Here is a 21,310-nt window from a genome sequence, read left to right on the forward strand (position 1 = left end):
TTGTTTAGATAAAATTATATATTTTTTCTTAGAAAATTTTATAGACAATAGAATGTATAAATAAGGTAATCAAAAACATCTATATAAAGTAAAAACACAGCACTAGGTGAAGATAGATTTCAAAAATCAATCAAGTTGCTTAATAACAATTATATCTTTCATGAAAGTAATATGGAAGTTAAAATTTATCTCAAATTCGAATCACATGTCAAATCAATTTTGTATCACTATCGCTTATCAAAAAAAGATGCTATGAAGGACAGGAGAACATTGCTATAGCAGGGTCTTCTGTCTCATAAGTTATCAGAACATCTCGAAATTTGTCTAAAAGTTGCAATAATTGGCTCCTTCTCAAATTTTCCAAGTACATGATTTCCTCAATGTGATGATTGCCTTGAAAATATTCTTTCCTGCACAATCTTGCGAAGAGTTTTAGGTCTTCAGGAGTATTGGTGGCAGGAATCTGGAATAATAGTCAGGACAAATATGAATTACATAAAATATAAATTAAATACCTTAAATATGGACGTTCTTTCCTCATCTGGGAAATCCAGAAGAAGCTCTTCTTGATAGTCCTGTTTGTCTTCTTCCGTGGAAGCGAAACTTGCACTTTCTAAACTAAAATTCAGTTCTATTATTTTCAAAATGTTACAAAATAAAGTACATGAAAAAATGTAAAAACATAAATTGAGAAAAACAGAAGGGTTCACAAGTATAAATTTTCCTGAAGATTATTGACTTTTTTATTGAATATTTGAGCTGTGAAAGAAGAAGAACTATAATGAAACTGTGGAAAAATTGTTCAACATTCAAATTAGAACTAGCGATGCGGTCCGGATTCGCACGGATGCAATGCTGATACTAAGTATACATATACACCCGTGCGATCGCTGCTATAATCATAAAGTGCTGCGAAGCGCGGCCTTCGACGCGCTATTTATAGGAACGCGCTGCCGGCCCGCCGCCGGTATGTCCCTGCATTTTTAATCTGTATAATTTATTTAAATCATATGCTGTGAAGAATCATATTGATCTATATCAAATGCACAATGTATTTAAGGCATTAGTCACAATAGTCCTATTCAATTTGGTTATCAAATTGAAAACAGACTAAAACGGGTTTTTGAAATTCGCGATTTAGAAACAGTCATATTTGATCATCAATTGAATTTTACACATCATAAAAACAGATTTTAAACAGACAGATATTAACTCCGTAGCCAGTAAATCTTTTCAATTATTGAGTTTCATTTCTAGAATTACTAAAAAACTATCTGTTATGTCTTTTAGAACATTATATCTATCATGAGTATATTTGATTACTCAAGACGCCTCATCAGTTGGTCAACATATTATCGAACTCACATCGATCAAATAGAAAGAGTGCATAGAAAATTTCTGAGGTGTATAGCATTTAGAATGAATCTGCCATATGGTTATATACAAGTTATGCAATATTTGAATATTACCAGCTTGGAAAGTAGATCAAGATCTGACTTGATTAATAAGATACTATCAAGGAGATTGATTGTCTTTCATTGCTCCATTCGATTTATTTTAAAGTTCCAAAAAGACCTAATCAAAACTCTGAGTTATACCAAGTTCCCTACCATCGCACAAATTATAGTTATCATAGTACTTTGTCACATTTTGTTAGATTGGGTAATGAATATTGCAATAGAGATTTAGAATTTATTGGATAAACATCAAATTCATTCAAAATCAATTTGAAAAGGTTATTACTATAAGTGTCCATCTATTACTGTAGTACTGCCAATTTGTTCATTTTTAGTTTATATTTAGTATAAGTATGTATATGTATTATATTTCATATGTAAGAAGGGGAAAACCCGTGTATAAAAATTAAATTAAAAAAATAAAATAAATGGATAAGGATTCTGGCTGTATTGCTTAAAATCGCTTTGTAAGCAAGCCATATATATATATATATATATATATATATATATATATATATATAAAATGGTTATTATGGGTAATCTCTTAACTCTGACAGATAGACATATTTCATCGTTAACTTTTTTGTAGACCTTTTGAAGGTGTACAATATCACGTAGGGTGTATCTATCACGTAGGGTTCAGCTAGCGTTTACTGGCACAAAAAAAAGGAGGTTAATTTACGACATCACATCAGAAACCTCTAAAATTATCAGTGTTTCTCTAGTAAACTATACATGTCATATACATATAAACTTTCCTCTAGAATCACTCTATCAAGTAAAAAACCTGCATCAAAATCTATTGCGTGGTTTTGAAGATCTTGGGGACAGACAGCGGGAAGCGACTTTGTTTTATACTACGTAGTTAGGACAAATAAAATTTGCAAATTACCAGGCAATTTTGTAGAAGACAATAAAGACACTTTATTTAATTTTGTGAATCGCTTTGGCGATTGCACATAGAAAACATTTGAAAACCAAATATTGTGATACATATTCTTCCATTCGTAAAAACGGCAGCAAATATTAAAAAATATCTAGGTTTCCCAAAAATCAAAATATATGTTCATATCACATGAAGTTCTATAGAATGTTTTGAAAAAATTTCTCTCGATATCCCCAAAATGCGACACCAATCAACACTTTATCTCATACAGTTAGTAGTAACAAATGCTGAAGGCAATACTAAGAAATAATTGAATTAAAAACTCACTTCACAATTTTGGAGGCAACTTCCAAAGTTTCAGATACAGTTGAAGCACCACTTTCTGACTCCGCTCTAGAATAATCATTGCTTGTTTGTTGATAATTTGACATGACAGTACTGCTTCTTGGTGATGGAGATGCTAGGTGTTTTTTGTTTTCATCCCTATAATAAAGAACAGGTCTGATTGAAGAAAATCCAAAAAAAAATATTCATTTCGTTTTTATAAAACATGATTATTTCTTTGAAAAGAAAGTTTTTGGCTTTCTACTACTCCATCTTGATACAAAAAAATAAGTATCTTCTGTATAATTCAGTGTTCATATAGAATTTTTTTCTTTCGTATAATTCAATGTTTATATGAAAGTAGCTGTTTCAGGAGGACTTTCTTTCAGTTTGTGTCTGAAAGTTACTTCTTTGAATGATCTACACATTCATGTATAGGGTTACTTATTTTCAAATTGATTACTTCCTTCCATTCTTTGGAAGATTCCTTATCCTTTTTTGTATCAACATGGTGTAGTAGAAAGCCAAAAACTTTCTTTCCCAAAAATTAATCACTCCTAAAAATATAACCCCTTCAATTCAAATGATTATTCCATTTCAACTGAAAAATTAGGATTTTTAAAAATCAAGAAAATTGGGTTACCGATTCATTACACTAAATTTGAATGATTAGAGTTTCCCAGTAAATCACCACTCTAACATATGAAGCATTACCCCTGCAATTTGTGGAATCTAGCTACCTGCTGTACCTGCTAGCTACCTACTGTAGCTGCCTCCGTGGTGATGTTGGGATATCCTAGAAATTCTAGGTTTCCCAATTGAAATCACAAATGTGCGGTAGGCTCCTGTTGGTGACTCTGTTCGTTTGTGCTGTTTTCCCGTTTTTGGCAACCAAGTGTTGACCATCTCTGCACATGGCTACACCACGCTGATGAGGCCAATAGCCAGAAGCACGTGTCCGTTGCCAATAATTTTTCTTGAGTGCTGTTCCAACTAATCTTTTTCTTTTTGAATTAAATCATAGACACTCAATAACACCTCCTCTTTTATATTTATATCATGGATCCGGAAGTCTCGCAGGTAGCTGTAGCTGCCTCCGTGATGATGTTAAGATATCCTAAAAATTCTAGGTCTCCTACTGCTCAAAGGTTTTGGCTTTCTATTTCTCCATCTATGATTCCACCTTATAGTGAAATTCAAATAATATTCATTATGAATAGTTATAAATGGTAAAATTTATCTCCTGAATAGGCCAATTTGAATTATGGTTCTTGCATCGATAATAGTGTTGCAGTTTTTGTGTGTGAGTGTTTTGTATACAGAAGGGGAAAAAATGTATAATAGGAACACTGAGCATCTCAAGAGAAAAAAACATCTGTGTAAAATCTGTTTTTCCGTTAACCAACTGTCGCACCCCTACGAACGATAACACTCAGAAGTTAAAACTTGCGCGAGCTAAGGATTAACGAGATTTTACCTTTTAACGTGTGATTCCTAACACGAGTTGGACGATAGCAAGTAAAAATTGATCGTTCAGACTAGGGCTTGAACCAGCGACCAACACGGCAGTCAATTCGAGTGAGTGAACAAAGCACCCACTGGAACCGCCTGGCTACTTGTACTTTTTTTATCAAGTATATTGTTGTTTGCAATGCAACTATTTTCATTCATTATAAGTGATCTTCATGAAACAGAAAGGGTATTTTCTGAAAAGTCTGTACTTATTTGTTAATACTAAAAACCAATGAAAAAATTAGTTCTCAAATTAAATTTGAATTGATTACTATTAAAATTCGTCATTTAGTGATTGTAAATATCTAAACTTTCCAATTATATTATAACCCTTGTCAGGACATAAGTGATTTCTGGTTCTATTATTTAAAAATCCTGTGTTAGTGGTAGACTTAGGGTTGTTTCTGATTTTACTAACAGTTTTACCGTAAAGCCTTCATAGTCTTCAACACAACACAAAATTAATTCAACATTATAAACAGAGGTGTATTCAGTTACTGTGATATTTGTATTAAATGCTAAAATCTGTCATCTACTTATATAATAATAATTTCTACTGAGCCAATCTTCAAGTCGGCCAGAGTGAACTTTGTCTGGACTATTGCAGCTCTATTAAACGAATAGTTGAGTCAAAGTTTTCAGTTTTCACTTGAATAATTTTGTGCTTCTTACCGTAGAAGCAACGAGCAGATATTTTTAAGGTCATAAACGGTAAGGAAATCAAATACTTCTACCTGTATTGAAAGCTTCAAAAAAGATACAATATTTTTGAATTATTTGAAGAAACTCACATATTTCTACGCAACTGTCCATTTTCCGTAGGCATATACTGAATGTAGGTGTGTAACTGAAGCAGCAGATGATGCTGTAACATCCAAATAATCGACTGAACCAACTGTGATTGTTGTGAGGGATGACACAAAGGGTTACATTTCTGTCCCAGTGAAGTAGGTAGCGAGTATTCGCTCATTACTCTAACCAGATTAAGGCCAGGAAAGGTATCACTGAATTTTTCTACCAGAGGCGAGTTCAGATGAACAGGGGCATTGGGGGATATAACGTATTTGTTTGTAGAACATAATGGAAATATAACTGTTGCCTTTGCCCAGTATACTAGATGTGCTGTGAGTTCAAAAACCTACAATAAAAAAATCAATTGATTAAAGTGCTTACTTTCAAGATATAACTGTGATACTATTCAATGAATATTCAACAGAGTTCAAATCAAACTGTGCTGTAGCTTACATGTGATAAAGTTAAATCCGAATCTACCGCTAAAGTCTGTAAATTTTTCAAAGGTGAATACTGAGATAACATCCTAACTAAAGATGGAGAACCATCTAATGAAGAGAAATCGTTCATTTGTTGCAATGGGTGGAGTAAAAGTAAACTGTGATATGGTCTAAGGGCATTCATACATCTGAAATTAGAAAAATATAAGAAACATTTCATTGCATTTAGTTAAATTAGTAAAAATTATACCTGTCAATATCTTCCGGTTCAACAATTTTTCCTCTCATATGCCATTGATGTACCTTTTGTGGTAAACAAAAGCTCAATGGTATCCATTTGTTTATCCTTAAATTCACCAGTCCTTAAATTAAAATTTAATATTCACTAATGATTAAATATAACATATCTCCTCTCTTGATATTGAACATACTAACACAGAAAATTGAAAGTAATCATTTCCAAATTGTTTTATAAATTTTTATTTTCGTCAATTGGCACATAAATCGTTATGAAATCAAATTATAATTCAAAAATGAAGACAACTGAATAATAGATAATATTAAAGAAAATTTATTTTTTGTGAAGGAATTCATAGTTTTTATTGACCTTCTTTGATTTGATTTGATTTGAGACATATATTTTCTTTGAGATTCAAATATTAAGTAGTTTAGGTTTTATATAACAATTTTGAAACCTGTATTTTATACAGTGAAAACAAATCAAATATTATTTTTTCGTAATCACTATATAAACAAACACTATTTTTGTAGTATTATGTTAAGTATGAATTATTAGAAAATCGTTTCATTTACAGGTCAAATAGAATGCATGCCTAATTTTCCTTAAATGATTGTAACCATGTTCAATGTTATTAATATTGTTTAACTTCATATTTACAAAATATTTTTTTGAAAAATTTTCATTAGGATTTCTTGCTTATATTTATTGCAATATAATTCACCAGGGATGATTACCAAAGTACATCTATATATCTTGGAAAACGATTCAATCTGTACTACTGCTTGAGGTCTGGTTAAATAGAAGATATCATTTTTTGAAAAAGTTGAGAGCAACATAAGAACAAATTGAAAATAGGATCTGGTTGATTTTGATGTAATGGGTACAGGTTTGTAATCTGGTTGATTTTGATGTACTGTGTACAGGTTTCAAGAAAGCGCTAGAAGCAACAGCCTGGTTGTTCTAAGGAAAAATGAAACACAAGTGGTCTGAAGTTTGGATAGCAAATCAGTATTTGCTTCTGATTTTTATCAATAGAAGTTGAATCGATCAAAAACTAAAAGAAAGGTCTGATACAGCTGTAAGCAGATGATACCAAAAATGAGACATCAATCAACCAGTTTTTGCCATGAATATTACATAAAAATGAAGACTAATAGAGCTACTATTATTCAATCCAAATTACCACATCGAACAAAGTTCACTCACCTGTGTTACATAAATCTTCGTACATCTTCTTGATGTTACTAGCTAGGGAACACTTCTCCAAAATAATTTGAAATGCACTTCCTGGTCCATTGGTATATATGTCATCATGTGCAGTTGTCATCAACTGTGTTTGTTCAGACACATAACCACATCTTTTTTCTTCGTATTTCAGAACTATTCCCATCCTTTTACTCAAGTCATGATAACATTTAACTGGAGAAAGGAAAAAGTATAAGTGTAATGGTACTCAATTGGGTGAAGTTTATTGAGTAAAAAGTAAAATTTGGTGTTTGCCCAGCAAGTTTCGTGCAGTTTCAATGGATCTACCTTAGACAACTCTCTGTCCTGTTACCAACCTCAGTTCTTTATTCCTCAGAAAGGTTTGGACTTAGAGACAGCACGAATACTTTGTTTTTGGGCTCTGGTTTCTACTAGCCTCAATTGCTTTGAAAAGTAGATTGAAACTATTTTAATCATCTTACAATTAGGTACAAGAAAGGCATATTTATTTTTTATGCTTTTTTCAAGGGAATGAAAGTTCATCTCCTCGAGATAAATGTGGTCAATATATCAAGGTAAGTAAAGAAGATGGATTGATAACCTTACCTACAGAATGACTAGCAAGAGCCTGCAAAGCAAATACGATGTTCACTAACATAATACCAGAACCATCCTCTTTTTCTTGTTTATTTCTCAGCTGCAGAAGGGTCGGATGGCTCACGAACCTCACGTCATTAACTTTGAGTTCGAACTTTTTGTTGCACAATTCCTTCTTCACCACAAACAAAGAAGAAAGGACTTCGTCTGTGAAACCTGTAAGATTTTCTCTGTTTATATTTGAACATAGCTGCGCGGGACTTTGGAGTAAATCTTCTGTTATCGGTAAGGTATACGGATTTTTTCTTTGTGAACTAGAAGTTTCCCTGTTCTTCTGTATGTGAAAAGGATAACGAAACAATAATCTGTCTCCTTTACTGTCTGACTTAACCAATATTATACTTATTGGGCTCACTTCCATATTTTTGGTTGTTTAATGTGGAATTTGTTCATTAAAAGGTTTCATTATTCAAACTATTTTTTATTTGCAGAGTAAGTTATCGGTATTAACTTTCAATTCATATCATTTCAAAATTAGGTTACTTCGATGTGACACATTTGTCATATTTAATAATATTTATTATTAATTTTTCTCTCTCTTCATATTTTCAATGGTGTGAAGCTAGCTACCATCTTCTAAATCCGCTAAAAGATGTCACCATAGCACAGAACATCTTCACCTCAAAAGAAGAAAAGTTATGGAGATGTTACAACTCCAAATAAGATTCATAAATATTTTATCACTGACGTCTTACAGCTTCTGCAGTATAATACAAATGCGCAGCATAATCACAACGAGATTTTGTTGCATGTACAGCAAAATTTTCAACTGTACCTGCAAAATGGAAAAATCGGAGAATTTCATCTTTCACGCAGCAAAATGTCTCATTCGTTATTCATTAATATCGTTATTGAATATTGAATGATTCATGAAAGTTCAGAAGAAAGTAAATGTGCCTGATAGGATTTTATTTTTTTTTAAACTAAGTGTTTAACAATTCTGGTGAATTTTCAAATAGGAATGAATATGAGTTTGAAAAATAGGTAATTTTCTGCCATAGCATTGATAACTGATGATTGATTCATCATCTTTGTGCTTATTGAATTATTAATAATATTTGACAGCTCATAAGCTCAAGCTAAATCCTAATAAATCTGCAATAATGATGAACGGAACCAAGAAGAAGAGAAGCTCACCAACTCCACTTTTCAAGTCCTCATCGAACATAAAAGAAAACAAGGTGAAAAACTCAAGATTGTGGTTTGATCTGGAACTTTGCTTCACTAAACATGCCAGCTATCGTCAACCTGATTACTTACTGAAGAGGCTTAGAATATTCTCAACAATAAATAGTTTCACCACAAGGAACAGTTCAGTTTTAGTTATCCCCAAACACAAATCTTCCATTTTCACGCGCTGCTTCTCATATAATGCACCTAAACATTACAATCAACTACCCCATGAGTTTAGATCTTATACAATAAAAAACTTTATAACAAGACTAATGTCCTATTCAGCTGTTTAGTCTCTTGTCCGTCCCGACCTTGGCATACAAAAAAGGAATTTTCTACAGTGGTTGCATACATTTTCTGATCTCGTCATGACAGTATCACTGTTAAGTCGACGTCTTTGTTATTATTTAATTATTGCCATTTCCAGGTTGAGTTGAAAAACAGCCTTGGCTGATACTCCGTCTATTCACCTTCATACTGAAAGTTTTTTTTCCTCTTTTTGTTTGTTTCAATTGTACTTTTATTATCATTATTATTATAATTGATGATCAATCCGTGTTAAGAATCACACGTAAAAAAGTAAGATCTCGTTAGTCCTTAGCTCGCACAAGTTTCTCAACTTCTGAGAGTTGTATGGGGGCGACAGCTGATTAACGGAAAAACAGATTTTAAAACAGATTTTTTTTTAAATTATAACCACGGCTGGTGCTAGTATTTGGGGGCAGTAACTCAAATATTTGAAAGAATAAAATATGCATGCATGTTCCCCGTTCTGGAAATTTTCCACATACGACGAAAGATCGAATGACGTCATTTCTCGAAGAAGATATACGAGAGTAGGATAAATTTTTTTCAAAATTATTTTAGGAACAAATTATGGCTATTGTTCAAAAATAATTTTGAAACTTTTTCTATATTTGACAGATGTGACGACATCGACGAAATTATTTAAAACAAAAATATTGAATGAATGTTTTCAATCAATTTGAAATAATTTCCCGCCAAAATATGACTTTGATCATGTGACATTGTCACTTGTCAACTTGTTTGTGTATGGCGAATGACAATATGTCACAATAGTAAAATGGCGAATGTGCGTGATAGTGATACTTCTCTGTGGCTTCATAATAAACTCGGAATTTCTAATGATTCTTGGACAGGTGGCTCAATATGCTCACAGCTGAATGCAGAAGTGTTGAGAAATATAAAAGATTGTTTTCCAGACCTGCAAACACAGGTCAAACTGAAGTTGTTATTAAGCTTCTTTCATATCCCGCGCAGAAACCTGGAAGAGGTATGTTTATATTGTTTGAAAACATAAACAACCTTCATAAGTTCTCATCTATTTGATGAGATAAATTTATTTAATTTTTTTTTCAGTGGAAAACTGAATTGGAACAAATTCTAGAAGTTGCTGTTGGTGATTCTGAATTGTGGGTAGCCATGCTAGCAGATGCTTTAAAAACATACCCATCTAGTGGGTCCTTGAACACTGAAATATCCGATGTTGATGAAGTTCGTCCAATATTCACGGATTTAGTAACAGATTTGCGAAAACTGGTTCGAAAACAAAATGAGCATACAATGCTTCCCATGGAATGTCATTACTTGAATAAAGCAGCTCTAGTCTCTGTGGTTAGTGACATCATATCTTAACAAATGGTTTTGGAAATATTCGTTTTAATGGCTCGCGATAATGTTTCAAAAATCTTCAATTGGAATTACTTATTTCTATATGGTGATCACAAATCTAGAATCAAAACATGGTGCTCTGGTTTACTTCTGGAGATATGGCTACTCTAAACTAAAATAAAACGATTATTGCAGGAACTCACTTCATATGATGACATATTTTCACAATCGCTTGTTGGTAACATTCATTCTCAAACTATTTTTTTTTCTGATGAAATGTTTAATTTCCTTAAATTTGTATCTCTGCAAGCTACATCATACTTGTTTGTGAAACTAAATGACACCTTCGACACGGGACTTTTTTATTGGTTCTATTGGCAAATGCTGTATAATTAAACTTGAAATAAATGCCATGTCAAATTTATAGGGCTATTGAAAAGCTAAGAATTGACAAGTTGTATGTATACGGGAATACACAATCATGTATATTCCTCTAGGCAAAGCTAAGTGTAATTTTGGAAATTTGACGCCATTTTCATTTATTGACTCAGACTTTTTGTGACATTGTCAACAAATAATAAAAACAAACATGATTCTGAAAATTAGTTAACGTTAGTAAAATTGAAGCTTTTTGATCTGAAAACACTAGAAAAGGCTACAGTTTTTACTACCAGAAGTGACTTCGCGAAATGGACAATTTTTCAACAGTTTCGATTTTTCATTTTTAGTTGCCATATCTTTGAAAGTAGATCGCAGCGCAAATTTTCTACTTTAGATTCTTGAAACCAGTCGGCAAAAATGCATAAGCCTGATTACAAATTTTTCAAAAACCAGTGTGAGCTTTGGAAACTAATATTTACAAATAGTTTTAATCTATTCTTGTTTCATTTCTAGGTAGGGCACAAACCTGAACCTCTAAAACACTTCACCATTAAAAAGAAACCAAAATCAGCTTTACTTAGAGCTGATCTTCTACAGAAATCTTCTGATGCAGCATCAAACTTGAACAAAAAATCATCTGCTCCTGTTATTCCTGTCAGATCAAGGGGTATGCCGAGAAAGATGACTGACACCAGTAAGTTTGGTACGATAAGCTTTGCTTTTTTCTTCTTTAATGCTTCTGCAACTTTTACTAATAGTATTCATAATAAGTAACCATTTCGACATGGTTTGGGAAAAATTACAGTGGAACTTTGGTATTGAAGCTTGCAAAAATTTCACTTTTCAATTGTTATATTTTTTTAGAAATATTCGTAGTAACGACTCATAATTTTTACTGAGAATACACTACAAAAACACACGCTTGTCTATTTTCCACGATATTTCTTTGACTAGTTTCAGTTATTACACCATTTTCAATTTCTAGTTTTGTAAATGGTGTAATAGCCGAAACTAGTCACTCAGTCTCTGTAATAAAAACCTTTCGTTCACCTGCCTCATCTACACAACTTCTTGAAAGTGGAATCTTCTACTGCAAGTTATGTCAAAATTGTTTACGAAACTAAATTAAACTTTGCTGGGAACTTTTTCATTGGTTCTGTTGGCAGTATTGCAAATTAAACTAGATATGAATACAATGTTTTCAAATTATATGACAATGGAAAAGATAAATATCATCTATCATATGAGTAGTCTCAGAACCTCTGTATAACCACAGATATATCAAAAACAGTTATGTCAGATGTCAAATGCAATAGATCAATGAATAAATCAACAACAAAAACCTTCTTACACCAGCAAAAATAAAAACATAGATGAAAATTGGTTTTGTAAGACTTCCTGCTCCTGTCATTTGAAGGTAACCTATCAGAGAAGTTCAAAAGGTTCAAAAAACATTTGGAAATATACCTTGTTGCTAGTGGCAAGGATGAGGAAGGAGACAAAATTAAGATTGCCTTTCTATTGAATCTCATAAGTGAGGACGGGATGGAGATCTTTAATGCATTGAATTCAACTGATGATCAGAAAAGGCCTATAAAACTGTACTTCAGGAGTTGGAAACATATTTTACGTCCAAGATAATGTGGTAAATGAAAGATTTGTTTTCTATGATAGAAAACAATAAGAAGGTGAAACTCTCGACCATTCTCTGACAGATCTTGGGAAGCTGGTAAAACTGTGAGTTTGATGAGTCAAATTCAATAATACAGAACAGAATCATATTTGGTATTTGTAGCAAGGCGTTGCATGAAAAATTGTTACATGTGGATAATTTGAATCTAAAGAAAGCCAATGAAATTGCCAGTGCAGTAAAAAATGTTCAAGTTATAAGCGGCAAAAGTAAAATTAAATCATCTATATGAATAATTCATTCTGGCCAGTCTCAACTTTCCTACACTGTAAGTATATGGACTGGCACCTATCAGAAAACAACTACTCCCATGATAGGTGTCAGTTCATATACCTACAGTGTAGGGAAGTTGAAATGGGCCTGAACGAATTTTTCCTATGATGATTTGATTTATAGCCAGTATTCAAGTATGCACACTGACTATATATGAAAAGTAAAATTGTTTCTGTGACTAGGAAGAATCTGGGATCACAAAGAAGCATTAATCGAATAGAAAATAAACGAGACAATACACATGTAAATGAGCCAAAAACAAAAAAAAATGGTGTTGACAGATAAATATTTTACCTAAAGATTTATTCAGCTTAGTAAAAACTGTAAATAAGAATATTGAACTGCAAAAAGTAAAATTATTCTTGAGGTTTATGGCTGTTGTAGAATTATACTCTTGAGGTATGTAAAAATAGACTGCTTCTTTGAAAACAATAAATTCAATATAGATTTGTTGCCAAATGCATAACTTATTTTTGATTTCATCTACTTAGCATCGTCCAAGTCCCAAAAATATTTACATGATTTTTTTGCCGATTCAGCTTCTAGATGATATTGTTCAGCTGTCGACATTGAATATTCATCACATTCATGGTAGAAAATTACCAGATGTCATTTAAAAAAAAGTTGATAGAATCCAATGAACAAAACATCGCCTTCAAAATTGGTTCATAACAGAACATGTGTAATTTTTCTTGTTTTTTTTGCTTGAAGTGAACAGCAAACATTTTTTTTTAATCAATGTATTTCCTAAAATACAAAAATAAACATAAAACATACCAAATAAACATAGGTTGCTTCATTGCAAAAAGGAATATGTAGTTTACATATATAGGGCTGATGTAACCACGTCAGTGACTTTAGAAGTATATGTTGAAACTTTGATAACAGATAAAAAAAATTACTCAATGAATTATTATAATAATTATTATTATTTGTACTGTCTAGAATAAGTTTAATGACACTTCATCCACATTTCTAATGAAACGGATTTTACCATGTAAATGGGCCAAAAGACAGGCCCTGGAGAAAAATGCCTCTGTTTTTACCAACCTTACAAAAAAAGATTCAACTTTTTGACCTACGTTTTTTTGGGTATCTGTTTATTGTGATATTGAATCAGTACAGAGCTATCTTTTCCTATTGTTGTTTCACATGATATCTGTTTTATTATTGATGTTTTAAATCTTCAAAAATTATAATATTTTCACTTCTTATAAACATGTTGTTTCCAAATTGTTTACCTAAATTTAATATAATATATGTTTTTATGCCTATCAAGTACATTTCATTTAAAATAACAGGGCCATAATGTGACAGAAATATCTGGTTATTAGTGTTTCTGGGAAAATACTGACTGTTTGATTTGGTTCTTGCTGCATGCCTTTAATAACACGTGGGAAAAATTTTGAATGTCATTTAATGTTCAATATCTTTTTTAGCTCCTCTCAAAGGCATTCCAAGTAGGGTGCCAACATCAGGATTTCGATCTACTGTCTCCAATAACAACACAAACAACCGGCCTCCCTTATCACGAGCACCGGCTGGCAGAAAGGAAGGAGGGGTAAAATTATTGGACATTGCTGATCAGCCTCTGGGATATGTTGCTGCAAAGAAAAGAAAGAAGATGCAAGGTATACTACTTCATTAAAAAAAGGAAATATGAATACTTCAACTCTGAGAATTAGACTCTGAAGTAGCTTTGCTAATTTTTTATTGATTGATGTATTTTCATTTTGTTGTAGAAATCGAAGATGCCAAAAAAGCTACAGAAAATGCAGCCCTACAAAGTCCGCCACCTGCTACTGGTACACCTGATTATGCTGCTGGTTTAAATTCTACCCCAGGATATGCTCCACCTACTCCACAACCCATAACAACGGCAGGTATGTATAGATTCACTAATTCCTCATATACATTTCTTTACAGATGAGAATACATTTAACTTGAAACTTTTTATGCTACTTGAATCCCGCAAGAGGCCTATAGTATTCATTAAATAAAAGCAAAACGAATTCTGAACAAGACAAAAAATAAAAGTTCAAGTTTTTCTTCTTCGGGAGGTTGCAACAATATAGGGAAAGTTCTGTGAGATGCCTTTAACCTGGTATAGCAACTCATGTATAGAATTTTCATGTGAATCAAATGACCAATATGATATACTTCATTTCATTCAGACCAAGTGTCGCGTTTTGCTATCACCTTAACTTCATCCACCAAGTATTGGTCTTCACTTTTTTGAGAAATATCTGACAAAAATTGTATGTTTTTTTTTTGGAAAATGTGAGCTATTCAGAAGGGTCACTAATAGTCATGATCTGAAAAAACATAGATTAATTAATTTCTAGAATATAAGTATTAAAATGTATAATATTCATTATAACTAAAATGGATTGAATCATAACTAGAATAAGACGAGAAGTCTAAAATTTATTAATTTAGCTGGTGATAACTGCAATAAAAAATATGCTGGTCAGTCTAAACATACCATCAAAGAACATGATACTCATCCAATCATAAAATAAAGAAATATGGTTTGAATCTGTTAAAAGGTTCCATTCTGAACTGCATATTGTTCACTCTTCAATAAACTACTGTCCAAAAATTAGTGGGAACTTTCCTGGAAAATAAATTGTTGATGTATGATTCAAAGTTGTTGATAAAAAAGATTGAATTAGAATTAGTGCAGATCATCTCCTAATGATGCCATGTTGGTTGTTGAGTATTGCACTTTTGGTGTGAGAGAGAAGTATTTTCATTGGATGCATCATACATTAGCGGTTCCAATCTACCTTTCACTTCTATTTTATTTATATCATCATATACATACACCCTTTGACATAAATAATTAATTTTTATGAAGTCATTTAAGTTTGGTTATTTGTGAATTGATTGGTATCGAACTATAGTAATTTGAAGGATGTTCCTATGTATAGAGTGCCAAATTAAAAACCTTACTTTGTTATTTATAGAAGTGCATGGATGTCAGTCAGAAATTGTTGGCATGCCTTCAGTAATGTATTTGTAGCAACATATTTCTTGATCAGAACTCCCGGCTGTGAATAATAATAATGATAATGGAAATGCCCGGAAGTGGTAGTAATAATTAGAACAGTAATAATAAAGTACACTTTGAATTTTATTTTCAAAGAGTATTGTCTAAAACTTCTTGGAAACTGTATTAGCAGTTCTCTCATAACAAGACAACATTTCAAATATGGTATTAGTAGATACCAAAAAGTGCATTTTTTCTCCGAAAAATTGTTATATCTCACATTCTTGATGTCAAATAATATTGACTGTTCAGCATTAATTGAAAAAATCAATTTCAATGTAGCAGTATGCAATAGAAATTCTTGGTTGTGTCATGTCTATTTTCATTTAAGAAATTATCGCTGTTTTAGCCCGATTTCTAGACTGATGAAAAAAGCAAAGCATCCACTTGATAGCTTGGACTTTAAGTACATTTTGAACAACTTTCAAATTGACGTTTATATCAACTTCAAATTTTTATTTTTCATTTCATACATTTTATTACTAACAGAGGTTACCCATTATAAATATATAAAAAGCCTGAATTTGATAGAGATGCTTCCCATTAAAACGACTAACTTGATTTATAAAATCATTCTTTTTTTCAGCACCTTCCGCTTCAGTTTTGTCTTCTCCACAACCAGCAGTAATTCAACCCCCTCCTACACCCATTGTCGCACCACCAACTCCTGCGCCAGTTCAACATGTCTCTCCACCTACACCGGCTCCTCCACCGACTCCGCAACCCGCCATCACTCCTCAGTTCATACAGACCATGCGACCCGTACCACCGCTATTGGCTACAACCCCGTCTGGACAGAGGGCCATCATCACAGAACAACCTCAGCAGGTGCAGACACAGCAAATCATACGAACGCCGGTATTGGTAGCTCAGAGACCTGTTCAGCAGACTCAGCAGACGGTCACACATATCAGAATCCAACCCCAGCCGACGACAAATGTATTACAAAGGAGGGGTTTGGCACTCACAGTAAGTTTCTTATATTATCTAGCTAGCAAATGCCAATGTGTCCAATGCAACAGTTTCATCTTAATAAAGATTTTGAATTATTTGGATATGTTGAACGATCCAGAGACAAATTTTCTATAAATACCTTCAAAACATTGTATTGTTCATTGGTACACTCGGTCTTGGAAAGTAATTGTGTAATATGGAGTCCTCTTATATCTGTGTTAAGAATCACACGTTAAAAGGTAAGACCTCGCTAATCCTTAGCTCCCACAAGTTTCGACTTATGAGGGTTGTTGTTCGTAGTGGTACGACAGGTGGTTAACAGAATAACATTTTTTTTTAAACTATCAAGCAGATATATTTAGGATTGTGAAAGTACAAAACAAATTTCTGAGATCGTGTGGATTTAAGTTCTAATATCAGAGATTCGATTATCAGTACTCCGCTACTCAGCTACTTTTGAATTTATCTACTTTAAAGCACCACCAAGCTGAAATTGATTTAAGATTTCTTTAAGACTTCAATGTAAATTCAAGAAAAATCGAAGTGTCGGAATTGTTCAAAATTTCTACTATTCTACTAGCTATGGCTTAAATGAATCCATTACTAGAATGCTTAGGCTAGCAAATAATGGCATCTATATTGATTTATTTGATATATCCTTATATTCTTTCAAAAATCAAGTTGATCGTATTGACCTACTATGAAAAAATTTCTGATTATTATTAACTAATTGATATTTTGTATTCTCTGTATTCTATATTATTTTTCAATTGTTTTTTTCTCTCACCATTCATGTTTATTGTAGAACACAATTCCTAAAATTCGATATCCAATTACCTTTTCTATTGAATTCATCAAGACATTGAGTTTAAATTTTTTCAACTCTGAAATATTCTTAGAAGAGATATTATGTTGCTGGTTTATAGCGCCTTGGCTGAGTCAATCATACACTATTGTATCATTGTTTGGGGGGGATTATTCAAGACTTACACAATTTAGATATGATTGAAACACTTCAATTAAAATAATGTTTAGAAAAACTTGAAGATATTCAACTGAGTCCTTATATGAGGAAACTGCCTATTTAACATAAGGAAAATATATGCCTATGAATGCTTACTATGGACAATGAGTAAACCCATTGATATAATTTATCACATGCAGAATACACGAATTATGGCAAGCCAATCTATAAATATACTACGATGCAGATTGACTCACAACCAGAAATTCGTCACTTACCTTGGTCCTAAACTATGCAATCAACTACCTACAAATATAAAAAATATCAATAGCCACAAAAAATTCAAAAAAGAAATAAAACTATTCATTAAAAACCATTATAATCAACTGAAAAATATCTTTGAGAACGACTGAATCAGAAACCTTCATCAGTGTTTACTCTACCTACATATGTCTCTACTCAAACTGTTTTCTAAAACTAAGTTAGCTTTTTAGTTAAATAGCATTAGAACATTGGTATATACCTACATCTTTTATGTTCAGATAAAATTTAGCAGCCTGAGGGGCACAATACAAGCTTAACTTAGGTGACCTCAGACTGCTAGGAATAGAATGTTCTAAATAAAAATCTATCTATGTATCCAGAATCTACCCATTACTTGTCGACAGACCAATAGGAATTTTTTGTATAATAAATATTTTTATACGATGGAGCAAATAATTTTTTGGCTCATTTTACAAAGAACTGGTATGTATAAAATACAAGACAAAGTTTAAATAGATCTTTGCAGCTACTTTTTACTCTCTGAATATTTCAGACAGTTCTCTCTTTTAAAATAGACATCATCTGTGCTTCACTTGTCAAACCCCAAGCTGATATGCCATATGAGATTGTAGAGTAAAATTGTGCATTACAGTAATGCAAATTTATCAACAATTCTACTAAGTTGGTAGTTGCTGATTTTAACAGTAAACCTCTTGTGGCATAACTGAATCTTACAAAAGATGATTTTTGTTGTTACAGATTAATTTATAGTTGAAAACCTGTCTTGCTTTCGGTATTTCCCATCCATCCATCTTTCGATATGAATGATATGAAATTACCAGATGAAATTAACTGCATAAGCAGTTTCATCAAATTATCTTCATATTATCTCCATATCTTCGTTAAAACCCTATTCCACTTTTATATTTTATGTCTTGTAATGTGCAGAGTATTTCTGTGAAAATAAATATGTAGTGACAATGGCGTATACAGACATTTTATATGGGTATTCTTTTATGATTTGTGTAAATTTAGAAAATAAATAATGAGAAAACGTATTATTTTACAGAGAGAACAAATGTTGGAAGCCCAGGATATGTTCCGAACTGCCAACAAAGTTACTCGACCAGAAAAGGCTCTCATCCTTGGATTCATGGCAGGATCAAGGGACAATCCCTGTCCCCACCTGGGCAATATTGTAACAATAAAGCTATCAGAAGATCAGGAAAATGTCCTTCAACCTGACGATACATACCTTACTATGTTGGTAGAGACTCATTTCCAAATGAACTACAACAATGGAGAATGGAAAAGAATCAAAAAGTATCGCCATGTCGAAAATATGGTTGAACAAATAACGCAGAGTGCTCCTACAGCAGCTTTGGTATGACAAAATGTTCATAGGTAGTCGTGAGCAGCAGCAAAATAGATTTCATCTTCCTGGCAAAACTAACAATGCAAGTTTTTAGGGTATTTGGGGAATTTTCAATATCAAATTGGTTGTTTATTTTTTCAAATGTCAAGTACAATTCTGCTAGTGTACTTTGAAAATTTTCAACCCCAAAATTGGGGAAGAACAAGAAATTTGCTAAATTAATCAGGATATTAAGAGAAAGGTATTTTTCTCATCATAACTAATTGAAAGCCTGCTTTAGATTCTGAATGTAGACTGAGGGGATGTGCTTTTAAAGTATTTAGTTTGTAAGATAATGAATTCTCCAAAACATATATACTGAATTTTTTGATGAATTGAGAGTACTTTTAGAGAAAATGTATATATAATAATATGATATATTATTTATTGTTTTTCTTTTCGATATATTGGTTAAAAAAAAGAGCTTTTTAGAAGCTATCGTTTTATTTGATAGAATGATTGTTACAATCTTTTGTGTACACTTTTGTATATATTGTTAAGATAATAAAAATATAATATTTTTTATTTCATTTTTTTCATTCACAGACTTTCTATCGATAAATTGAGTGAGGCATTAACGATAGGGTTTTCGGGAAGAAAGTTCACTATGGTTTATTCCGAGTTGAGGAATTCGCTGAGAATAAACGGCAGTCGACAATCCCAAGAATAACTTCTTGTGTGTTAACTGCTACAATACATATCTCTAAAGTTGTTTATTGAGAAAGAAAATTGAATATTCAAATGTGCAAAATTAGGTGCTGCCAGGAAGAACATAGCTATTAACATTCAAGTTGTCTACAAAAAAATATTCAAGAACTAAAGGAGGGTAATATGGACAAATCCAATTTCATCTTAAAATCAAGTACTTCTTCAAGATGCACAAGAATCGGAACTTGAATCTATTAATGTAATTGAAACTCAACGTAAAAATCTTCAGAAGCAATTGGCATGGATGACAGTGGAAACAAGTAAGTGTTCAAACAGAAGCGAAAATCAAAATGGGCAAGTCTGCTTCAACTTACTCTTTGGTATTAAAACATTTCTGGTACTCAAACTGCCAGTGGGATAAGAAAAGTCGATAGCATAAAAAAGGTCTTGACTCAATCATCACCAAAAAAATCCGTCCATAACTTCTCCAGTCATAATAACTCCCATGAAAAATTCCCTGTAGACGGGAATAGTAAAATAATAATTCTAGTTAGAGATATTTGATTTTTTGCCGTCTATATCCAAGAAAATAAATATCTGCACACAGCTTCTACAGTAAGAAGCACAAAATTATTCAAGAGGAAACCGAAAACATTGACTCAACTATCCACTTAATAGGACTGCAATAGTTCATCTCATTCATTTAGTGACATCTGAGCCCATCAAATATCTTTCAAAAAGCATCTAAGAGTATTTTCAAGGAATTTTATTAACACAATGATATGCATAATGAACTTTGGTGGTCAAGTTAGGGAATTTAATAAATTTCTTTTGTATTATATGATTTGAAATCTATGAAAGAACAAAAAAATTAGAATGAATAGCTAAAATATCAATTATATCAAGCAATAAAACCTGAAATGAAAAAACAATACAACGAATAAAATAAACAAGATACAAAATGAAAATGACTACAGAGTAGAGAGAATAAAAATATAAAAAAGAATTAAATGAAAATGAGCAGTCATCACTTGAAGACGATTGTACATACTAACAATCAAAATGTCGTGAATAACTTAGTTTGAAATCTTTTTTAATTTTTGCTTATTTTCATTTTATTTCATTTTACTTTGTAGTTATTTTCATTTTGTATCTTGTTTTTTTTCATTTGTTGTATTGTATTTTCATTTCAGGTTTTATTGCTCAGGTTATATAATTGATATTTTAGCTATTCATTTTGAAACATTCTCAACCACTTTCAAACAAACTTAGGGAATTTAATATTCTGTACAACCAAAATAAAAAAATGATATGAAACTTTGTGATAATAAATAATTATTGTCTTTATAT

At 32.1% G+C, this 21,310-nt stretch overlaps 2 protein-coding genes across 3 annotated transcripts; one reads left to right on the forward strand and one right to left on the reverse strand.

The window, feature by feature from the left end:
* Nprl3 (GATOR complex protein Nprl3) lies at positions 1-8,032 on the reverse strand. Its single transcript, XM_023159621.2, has 8 exons — positions 7,465-8,032; positions 6,859-7,071; positions 5,662-5,773; positions 5,425-5,599; positions 4,971-5,317; positions 2,671-2,826; positions 516-618; positions 1-463 (listed from the first exon to the last, which is right to left on the reverse strand). The coding sequence occupies exons 1-8, from the start codon at positions 7,874-7,876 to the stop codon at positions 251-253; spliced, it is 1,731 nt and encodes a 576-aa protein (XP_023015389.1). The 5' UTR covers positions 7,877-8,032; the 3' UTR covers positions 1-250.
* A 1,701-nt stretch (positions 8,033-9,733) lies between these two features.
* LOC111504899 (Negative elongation factor A) lies at positions 9,734-19,837 on the forward strand. Of its 2 annotated transcripts, none has more exons than XM_023159620.2 (7): positions 9,734-9,982; positions 10,069-10,323; positions 11,215-11,395; positions 14,104-14,295; positions 14,407-14,547; positions 16,303-16,685; positions 18,968-19,837. In XM_023159620.2, exons 1-7 carry the CDS (start codon positions 9,749-9,751, stop codon positions 19,286-19,288), a joined length of 1,707 nt encoding a protein of 568 aa, XP_023015388.1. In that variant the 5' UTR covers positions 9,734-9,748; the 3' UTR covers positions 19,289-19,837. The 2 variants fall into 2 exon arrangements, with proteins under 2 accessions (XP_023015388.1, XP_023015387.1); XM_023159619.2 differs by having other exon boundaries at positions 9,747-9,982; positions 11,215-11,404.
* Positions 19,838-21,310: the final 1,473 nt, after the last annotated feature.

Source organism: Leptinotarsa decemlineata, unplaced genomic scaffold (genome assembly GCF_025532065.1).
Source record: "Leptinotarsa decemlineata unplaced genomic scaffold, Ldec_3_MD MMD2_tig00001064_RagTag_RagTag, whole genome shotgun sequence".
In the NCBI taxonomy this organism is placed as follows: Eukaryota; Metazoa; Arthropoda; class Insecta; order Coleoptera; family Chrysomelidae; genus Leptinotarsa; species Leptinotarsa decemlineata.

Bases quoted from the DNA above. Each gene is read 5' to 3' on its own strand.
- LOC111504899 (XM_023159619.2), top strand. From the start codon at position 9,749: ATGACAATATGTCACAATAGTAAAATGGCGAATGTGCGTGATAGTGAT. The intron at 14,296-14,406 runs GTATACTACTTC...ATTTTGTTGTAG, and splicing joins GAAAAGAAAGAAGATGCAAG to AAATCGAAGATGCCAAAAAA. The intron at 14,548-16,302 runs GTATGTATAGAT...TCTTTTTTTCAG, and splicing joins ACAACCCATAACAACGGCAG to CACCTTCCGCTTCAGTTTTG.
- Nprl3 (XM_023159621.2), bottom strand. From the start codon at position 7,876: ATGGAAGTGAGCCCAATAAGTATAATATTGGTTAAGTCAGACAGTAAA. The intron at 2,827-4,970 runs GTGAGTTTCTTC...TCTTTATTATAG, and splicing joins GGACAGTTGCGTAGAAATAT to GGATGAAAACAAAAAACACC. The intron at 619-2,670 runs GTGAGTTTTTAA...ACTGAATTTTAG, and splicing joins GTTGCCTCCAAAATTGTGAA to TTTAGAAAGTGCAAGTTTCG.